We start from the raw sequence: 9,959 nt of genomic DNA, 5'->3' as shown, positions 1-9,959 counted from the left end.
TCATGAAACAGCAAAAAACAAAGCAAAAAAAAAGTGAACCATATACAGTATTTTATGATGTTAAACGTTGCTCAAATTGACCCCGAGGATAACAGGAGGGTTAAGCTATAACCTCTTCCAAACTTCCACATGGCTTTGGTCCACTCTTCATTCCATAATGGAATATGAACACAAGGACTGTTCCTGAAACCGACTGGCATGTAGATTAGACCCTCAGGCCACTAACACCGGATATTACTCTCTGAAAAAAAAGAGGTGAATCTCTGCTGCAGAGTGGTATTGGACTGCTGCCTCTGCGGATTGGAAGGGGTCAGAGGTGAAATTACATCTGGCCTCATGGTGGAGTCACATGACTGTACTCCACATGCCCTGTGTCCGGAACTGAGGACGGAGCATTTGCAGGCCACTGAGTAGCAAGCTTAAGAGAGAGACCTACCAAGCTGCCACAAGTCTGCCTCAGATATAACACAACTAAAATGCTATTTTGACATTGTAACCGCCAAATCTATATTTAAATATATAGCAAGAGCTTTAACATATTGGCCTATGTTTTTACATGCAACTTTCATACAGAAAGAAAAGACAGATCTTGCATTTTCATAAAATATATTTCCTTTATTGGCAAGGTTTATTTCATTGTATAAACACTGCACAATGACAGGTTTATATTTCCTCACAATATTGATTGATTAAAATGGCTCATCAAAGATACTGTAGCAATTCATATCTACTATTGCCATTCATACTGCATAAAACTAAAGTAATCATCAACACCTAAAAGTTTTTGTTTTATGTTAATACTACAATCAGTAAAATTCAAATGCATGTGTATATAAGACTGTATATAAGAATTCATCACACATTCTCCCCCCTACTCTTGCATCATGATTTAAGACACACAGAACACTTTTTAAAAAGATCACTTGGAGAGTCCAGCAATTATTATGTGAAAGCCCTGTAGGCAGATGTATTGTATCATAGCTACCTATATTTTCAATCTGGAGAGCACATGAAATGACCACAAAGATGGTCTGAGGATGAATTACAGGTGTCCTCCACTGACAGTAACTGAATGGGAAAAAAGACCAAGTCCAATATTGGCAGAGCCACAACGTTAATCTGATGTGAGCCTCGCATTGCCCCCTAAGGGATTATGGCGGGTCAGGATAAAGCACTGAGGCACATGGCTATGCCAACAGATATTTCCTCAGCCTCTCGTGCTATTTTTGTACAAATTTTTCTCTTCATATCTAGCGATTTTACTGTTTTCTCACTCGTAATATGGCAGATTTTCAGACTTTCAAAAAAACATCCAATTCTACATACCTCAACATACTCAACAATTCTACATACCTTGAAAAAACAAAATACAATTACTGACATGGAATAGACATCTAAAAGCTCATTCAGTAAAACTACTCCACCAAAAAAGGAAATCAAAGGCAAAGTAAGCTATAAAATCAGTGCTTTTCATCCTATCAATAACATGATAGATGTATCTATGGGGCAAATATAAAAATGCATATATTGGCTTGGTTCTAGGGCACTCTGGCTGGTACACAGGTAGGCTGAGGTGAGAAGGAGGCACGGACCTTCCTGCCCTTCAGAGGCTGCGGTGGTCTATAGTTGTCCTGCATGCAGCAGGCGGACTCTCCCTCGCCAGAGAACTGCAGGCTGCGGAACTTAGCCATCTGCGAAGAAGAGGAGAGAGAAATGGAGAGAATATGTCAAGAGACGGAGAAAGCAAAATGTCATTTCTTCTGCACTTGAAGGCTGTGGCACTCACTGGCATGTGCTGCTGTGGCCCAGACGGGCTGTCCCCTGTACTTACAGCTGTCCTATTCCACTTATAGAACATTTTATGAATGTGCTGTGGAATTTATTTGAAGTCCACACAAGAATAATGGAGCAATGTCTGCTGCACCATGGAGATACAAACAGGCTTCATACACAGGCTATGCAGACATACAGCAGTGTAATAGATACAGTATAAATTATGGACTCTACCGAATTATAGAATGGCAGTGTTTACCCTTCATATTGCATGCACATCACAGGAATAGATAAGAGGGGCTACATTAGAGGCCTACAGGTAACTAGGAATTTTGTGGTGACATGTTCTAACACAACGGTGAGAACGGTGCTATGTGTCATGGTAACCTTTAACCAACACCATCTGGCAGACTTTCACTTCCTTGCCATGTCACAGTGTGACCCCTGATCCAGTGAACAGCTACTAGCTTCAAGAGACTGCACAGCCTGTGGTTCACCATCCTTTGACTTTTGTGTGTCCTGACCTAGAATAGATAGATTTGCACCTTTTGCACAAATAAAATGTCCCTTGAATGTTTTCAAAACAGCCACTTCAAACATCACTCTGACGCCTGACATTCATATGGGTGTAGGCTGAAGCAATGACTACGGCTGTGTAGGCCTGTAGCAGGTGATATGGGCTCCCTGTCCAACATGAGCATAATGCAGCGTTGAGATAATGTAATCTAACTGAGCAGAGGAGGACTCACAGCTGACCCTCCCTTGGATAAGGTGGCTCTGGCCAAGAGTTGGAGCCTTAATGTGTAGACCTAACTGTACATGTAGTAAATATTAGCTGTAAACTAACCTCATTCAGCATTGCCATGGGAAATACTGGAGTAATTCTCTTCTATTCACACACATCACACACACACACACACACACACACACATACTTACTTATTTACACACACACACACACACACACATGCACACACACATTTGCAGCCCATTCTACCAATGTATTAACAATCTAGAAGCAGTATGTTAGTGTGCAGTGCTACCAGTGTGAGAATCAGTGTACCTGACGTTACTATCAGTATCTACATCACAACTCCAGACTTCATTATAAAGAAACATGACAGTGCAGCAGCCTGCAGTGCAATCTGACCATATCCCCCAATCTGAAGTGGCTTTTCAAATGCCCAGCTGAGGAGTGGCTGAGTTGCAGCTGAGTTACAGTTGAGTTGCTGATATCCTAAAGGCTCATGGGATGCTGTGGTGCTGTACCTGGGCAGGGCTGACGCTGATTGGCTGCCTGAGGACGATCCAGGTGACACTCTCCAGAAGTGGGGGCGTGGTCAGGGAGCCATCATACGTCCAGTAATCCAGGGAAGCAGGCAAAAGGATTTTGGGGTCAAAGTTTGGGTATGTTATCTGCTTACCCTGGTGATGGAAAAGAGTCACAAAAGACTGTCAGATCCTCGGACCAACCTCCATTAACCCCCAGTAGCATGAAATGACATTAAGCCATTTGGTACCTTAAATTTGATGGCCTCCATAGCATCTATAACCTTCTGCAGGTTTGGGTTGGCAGCCCCAATCTGAGAGCAGAGAGAAGTCGCATGTTAACATGTATGCACACCTCATATCTGCACCTCAAACACAAGTACACATACTGTATTTTAATAAAGCATGTCTGGTTAGTGGTACCTTCAGAAACACTCCAACCACAGCGAGGCCATCGGGCTGGCTGGCAGCCTCACCAAAGCTGGGGTATTTGGTGTTCCAGTGAACCAAGTGTAGCTGGAAATGAAGAGAAAGAAGAACAGAATTCAAAAAGTTACCACCTTAGATAAGCTACTGTGTCATACCAAATGTACTACACCTCAGTAAAGAGTGCTTTTGAGAATTAAATCTGGGCATTTCTTCAGTAATCATCAACATGAGATTTGGCGTTAGATGGTAATGTGTGTGTAATTTGCAAAGATCATGTGTTTCTAGAAAACCCAGCATGCTGGATGAAAGAGAGGTGTGTTTGTGAAAGGTGTTGATAGGTGTGGAGTGTTTGTGCTGTGGCTGAGTGCGTAGGTGCCAGGCTGTACCTCACAGGGGAACTTGGTGCCAGCTACGGTGTGCTCGGAGCCACGGTCGTCACTGGCCCCCCAGTGGAAGTGGAACTGCCTCAGTCTGTATGTACCTGTGATGGGCCCTCCGGTCAGAGCTACAGAGAGTGAGACAGAGAGACAGAGACAAAGAGAATGAGAGAGAAAGGTGATAAAACATGAGTATACAGGCAGGCAGATTCTACCGACCAGTATTAATAGGAAACACATTGTTAAATAACATTTAGAAGCTTAAATAACTAGGGCTGTCAAAATAACTGATTCATTTCGATTAATTAATTTGAGAAAAAATAACTGATTAAAAAAATTAGTGCAGATTAATCGATTCCGTATGACCTTTGACCCCAAGCCGTTCTAGTCAGTAAAAATTAGACTGTAAAATGAAGGAGAGAGAAGAAAACGTGCTGCCTGGATCATTGATTGGAACATTTACTTTTAAAAAATGACCTAATGGTGTTGATAAAAAATAAAGTGTTGAAAAAAAAGTCCTCTGCAATGTCTGCAGCAAGGAATTTGCATATCACCGGAGTTCATCAACTCTATAGTCGCACGCACATCAATGCAAAGAAATAAGTGTTGACATTGAGGGGAGTGTTCATTTATTTTCATTGTGTCCCCTAGGTTATATCTGTGGCCTGAAATGCCTTGTATGTGAAAAAAAAAACTTCTTCCCAAAGCACTTTTGAATTTATTTCCTCAGAATATTAGGTCATATCATAGATTATTATGGCAATTATTTGAACAGTGAAAATAATAATAAAATAGTTTTTGAACTTTAATGTCACTAATGCTGATTATTCAATGATTCATTTGAATTTAAATATTTTAAATACTTTCACAGCAAAAATTATATATGCGATTAATTTAGATTAATTAATCACAGAGTATGTAATTAATTAGATTATTTTTTTTTATAAATTGACAGCCCTATACATAACATTAAGTAACTAAAAAAAAAGCTTCTGTTTCCTCACTGCTGTAACTGTTTCTTCTATTTGTGTTTGGACGTGTGTGAGTTTCAGCCTAAAGTAAATGTTTGCCCAATGTGGTAGAGTTGCTGCAGCCCACACAGCACCCAAATGTGTCCTTTAAGTGATAAAACTAGAGTGATGAGTCTGAATTAAGACTGGACTGGTCATAAGGACTCAGTGTACAAATTCCTCCTCGACACACTGAGGGATAGAGGATTTTTCCCCCCACTCTTGTATAAAAGAATATATTATCACTCTGGGACACAAAGGGTTGAGGAGCTTGGACATCCATGGCAGAGCCAGTGGAATGCTGAGCCAGACTGAATTCAGCCCATGCTTCCAATAATCAATGGCCAGGCGCCTCTTATCAAAATGTATGTTTTCACCCCCTAGAGTATACAAAGACCTTCAACTGCTGAAACCAATTTCAAATATCCAATTCAGAAAAGCAGTACAGCTCACACAATTTCCTCAAAAAAACACTGACCCTATGAAACAATATAACTGTAGTTTTCTAAGTAATTCTAAGAATATCTAACATTAGAGACATTTAACTAAACATCCAAGGGCAAGCAATACCGCAGACGTTGTTTATCAAAAGTTGGTGCGCACGCAAATGTCCTTGTGAAGGAGACTGATACAACAAAGGGACATAACGTTCCTGCTCACAGCAGTACCCCAACATTTGCCGACTTAAACAGTGAGTCTCAACACACAACACAACACAACACAACACAACACAACACAACACAGCACAACACAACACAACACAACACAACACAACACAACACAACACAGCACAGCACAGCACAGCACAGCACAGCACAGCACAAACACAACACAACACAACACAAAAGACAAAGAATGGGCTGCACAACTCCTCTGCATCGGTCTTGGCACCAACATCAAAACAGGAAAAAGAATCTTCTGTGGCAATTCTAACACTTACACACTCTTTAATGTACATACAAATATTTTGAATCACTTACTTGATTTGTCTTCCTCATCCAAAAAATCAACTTGGAAGGAATGGCCATTGTTCAAAATGCTTTGCGAGGTGGCAGGGTCATATTTAAGTCTGAGAGGCTTCAGAGCAGGGTCATGAGGCGCTTGGCCAGGGATGATATCAATAGGTGACTGCCTAGGTCCATTAGCGATGGGGAAGCCCTCACTCCACTTATCTGGTCCTAAATTGGTTGAGAGAGAAAAAACAAAACAAAGTTTAGTACAATCATTTGTTGAAGAATGCCAGTACACCATTTACAAACCATATGATATACATATTAATTCAGTTTTTTTTTTTTTATAAAAATGTATCTAATGGTCCAAGTGTTTACTCTTTTGGTGGTATGTTGGTAATTCTCACCATTGGTAGGTCCGTAGCCCCAGCCGTGAGACATGGTGAATAGATCCTGTATGAAGTGTGATATGTACAATCCTCGAAAGCTCAGATCTCGGTAAGTGGCTCCGTCTTTCTGACACCCTGAGCGAGCAAGTAGCAAGGTTTTTATAGACCTGCTACTGCTACCAGTCCTGTATCTTAGATCTGTGGGTCTGGCCACATGATCTTTGCGTAGTCCAGGCTCGAACAGGAGGAGTTACCAGTTTGGCAATCATATCTAAAACTCGTTCATTTGAGCATCCGCGGTACCATCGTCGTTTGCCTGCAAACTATGTGTAGGCTACTGGATGCGCTTCGCTTAATTGACGAGGTTTCTTACAGCGAAAATGCAATAGATGCTGCTGCTGCCTTCGCTGCTGTGTTGGTAAAAGCAATAGGCGCGTTCCAGGCAACATCTCCTTGCCAGGGTTTTGATGTCCTTCAGAAAATTACACTGGGTTTTCTGTTGCGGTTCCTATTCGTATTTTTAGACTGCGTTTCATTGCGCTTTTAACATAGGCTAAGCATTTCACTTGACTGCAAGACATGACCGATTTGCTGACCTCCTCATGAACGTCCTGTTGCCATGTACCACAAGTAACAGCCTGAGCTTAGTCCAAAAATACGTATCCGAAAAGGCAACGTCGTGATAACTTCATGGAACGCAGACACACAATGACAACACAGAGATGCAATGAAATGAAATCACATAAATGGTACATTTGACTAGCTGCGTGATGCTTCCACTATAGTCGGCTTATGTCCCCGCGTTTTTTTCTGTCCAAGACATATTTTAAAGGGCCCGACACATTCTGTAAGAACATCCAGGTCTCGTGTTATCACTGGAGAGTCCCAGTATCTAGGTGTAAGCAATTGGTTCTACAACTGTGAGTTTTATGTTGTAACTTATTTTTATAAGCTTATAATAATTAATTAGGCAAGATTGAATAATAGCCTATGATGTCTAGGTAGGCTATGTGGGTTTGAAATGTCTAAAACTGTCTATGAAAGGCAGTCTATTTATTTATTTATTTATTATTATTATTATTATTATTATTATTATTATGTATTTATCGTAGACAAATAGCCTACTACTACATTATGAGGGCCGATGGTTTAACAGTCATTTCCTCGCGAGGAAATCTCAATGGTCTCTTAGTTCAAGTTCATATATCTGCATGGACACGAACCTGAATCGCCCTGTGGGGGATAATACTGTAGCACTCTCAATCCTGCAGTCATTAGACTATACTGTAGTTTGGCCAACAGCCAAGGTACCAGTTGGTGTATTTTTTATGGCGCTTCCTGATTTTTCTTTCTCTTGCCGCCATCTTGTGGTTACATAATATTACTGCACGGTGTGGAAGGCGACAGTGGAACATGATATCACTTTACTTTAATGTGTGTGTATTGGGAGGCATTTTCAAATCAGGATAAATGCATTTACAAATACACTTACCTTAAATGCTAAATATGTGATATTGATCTTTGACAGTATGGGAATATTATTTTGAAATCTGTTCCATATATGGCCCATTTGTTTCTTATTCCCCATAATTGTACGATTACATGTAGGCTTGCATCATTTACAATTAATAGCTTTTGTTTGTTTGACTATGTATTTGTTTGTTTTACATTTTTATGCATTTACTTGTTCAACAATTGGAGTTTGACAGTATAGGCTACCTATCTAAGTATGATGTGATCATGCTTGTAATAATAATATATAATACAAAATACTTTCTATAGTCATTTTTTGTAAGGTGTTACTCAGTTAAGTGAGGTGAAACCTGACTGACCTGAAGAGAACACTGACCTGAAGAGAACACTGGCTAGACTTGCACAATCATCCTCTCTTGAGCCATTGCTGACTGGATGTGAAAGTTGCAGAATACCATGGTTAGATTACCAAAGCAGATTACAGATTAGGAAATCTCACATGTATGTATGTATGCCCTTCCTCTCCTGTAGCATTTGATAATTTGATCAGTGCTCTTTTTAGGTTGAACTAGGGTAGTTGAACTAGGGTACTACTACAAACTACTGTTAACTTATGTGATCATTCAATAATCAAACAATATTCAAACAATATTCAAACCTAAACAATTGCATCCTAGACTAAGCCAGTGTTTCCCAAAGACTTTTTCTGGGGACCCACTTTTTTAAAATGACATACCATCGCGACCCATTTTACTTCAGATCTAACATGCAACCTGCATGCAACCACCAATATTGTTTTAGGCCACAGGTTCTCAAACATTTCTTGGGGATATTCTTGCATGCTACGCAGTAGTCGTCACTCTTCAGCATAGTAAGCTGTTCCTTTATTTCTAAAGAGAGATGTTGTTGCGTTGCAGACAAATGGATCCATAACACCGTCGATCCCTATGTAAATATGTAGCAAATAACTCAAGTCATTGTAGCTTATTTGTGGAGGTTTCTTTATTTGGAAAGTTGAATCCGCATTTCCCTCTGGAGTTAAAACGTTTGTTTGTAGGCCGCTGTGTATTGATGTTGTGACAAGCTATGTTGTAAGAATGTAAAATGAATACATATCAGAACAATGGCTTTTGCGCGATAGTCAAAAGATAATGCGCCTTACTGCCTAGTAGAGTTTGCAAGGTGGAAAACGAGAGGAAATAATAGCGTTTAAAATGTCCATTTAAATTGTAGCCTACCTAATATAATGCTATATCCTAATAGAAAACTGATAGCTTTCCTGGCTAAATTGTATAAGTTAGGCCTATTAGACAACATAAATTGTGCTGGTGTAACGGCAACCCAAATAAAATCTCCTGCGACCCACCCGTGGGTCAGGACCCAGTCTTTGGGAAACACTGCACTATATAAACATACCAGGTCTCTTAGATCTACTGACGTTGGTCTGCTGGTAGTGCCCAAGGTCAAAACTAGGTTGAAATGGCATTTAGCCATATGGTGCCCACTGCTGGAACTCAGATGCCTAGAGATCAGATTTGATCAGATTTAAAAATAAATGAAAAACTCTAATATTTTCTACTGCCTTTGATTAATCTGATGTCTTTTGGTTGAGTTATAAAGTGAAATTATTATTATTATTATTATTATTATTATTATTATTATTATTATTATGTCTTTATAGTGCTGTTTATATTAGGCTACTGTTTACATTATTGTGGGCTACATATTAATCTTGTGTCATTAGCCTACATGTAAAGCACATTAGATGACTGCTGTGCATACTGTTTGCTTTTGTTTATGTAAAGCACATTGAATGACCTCTGTGTATGAAATGCGCTATATAAATAAACCTGACTTGTAGCAGTGCCACGCACCAGCTAAGGTGAGGTATTTTCTGCTCTTGTGTGACTTAAACCACCAGGTGTCAGGGTAGTATAACTTACTTTTTTCCCTGATCGATTAGGCACTATTTTAGTAACTATTGGCTATTTTTGCAAAACTCTACACATAATAACCACAAATCCTCACATCAACTATGATGTGAATAACCACACAAAGCACCAACTACACACTGCTAGAATAGACAAAAAACCCTCACGGTTTTGCTTTCTCTGTGAGCAGGGTATATCAGTTTGCAATTTAGTTTTGTCATACTGTAAACATGTATGTACACACAGTATTCAAATGTGAATGATTATGTCAGCAAAATTCATTCAAACAACAAAATCACAGTAAGGAAACAAAATCATTTTAGACAAAATGATGATAAATCTTGCCATCTTGCCCTGTC

The 9,959-nt window shown here is 39.8% G+C and overlaps 1 protein-coding gene across 1 annotated transcript; it reads right to left on the bottom strand.

Moving 5' to 3' along the window:
- Nucleotides 1-594: 594 nt before the first annotated feature.
- cahz (carbonic anhydrase) lies at nucleotides 595-6,464 on the bottom strand. Its single transcript, XM_048240164.1, has 7 exons — nucleotides 6,215-6,464; nucleotides 5,838-6,035; nucleotides 3,857-3,975; nucleotides 3,465-3,557; nucleotides 3,293-3,355; nucleotides 3,042-3,197; nucleotides 595-1,691 (listed from the first exon to the last, which is right to left on the bottom strand). The coding sequence occupies exons 1-7, from the start codon at nucleotides 6,246-6,248 to the stop codon at nucleotides 1,539-1,541; spliced, it is 816 nt and encodes a 271-aa protein (XP_048096121.1). The 5' UTR covers nucleotides 6,249-6,464; the 3' UTR covers nucleotides 595-1,538.
- Nucleotides 6,465-9,959: the final 3,495 nt, after the last annotated feature.

Source organism: Alosa alosa, chromosome 1, assembly GCF_017589495.1.
Source record: "Alosa alosa isolate M-15738 ecotype Scorff River chromosome 1, AALO_Geno_1.1, whole genome shotgun sequence".
In the NCBI taxonomy this organism is placed as follows: Eukaryota; Metazoa; Chordata; class Actinopteri; order Clupeiformes; family Clupeidae; genus Alosa; species Alosa alosa.
The sequence above is the reverse complement of the archived record's forward strand: the minus strand, read 5'-3'. Positions and strand labels throughout refer to the sequence as shown.

Coding starts and splice junctions, on each gene's coding strand:
- cahz (XM_048240164.1), bottom strand. CDS start 6,248: ATGTCTCACGGCTGGGGCTACGGACCTACCAATG. Junction 3,356..3,464: donor TGGTTGGAGTGTTTCTGAAG/GTACCACTAACC, acceptor CTCTGCTCTCAG/ATTGGGGCTGCCAACCCAAA. Junction 3,198..3,292: donor TGGAGGCCATCAAATTTAAG/GTACCAAATGGC, acceptor TTCCATCACCAG/GGTAAGCAGATAACATACCC.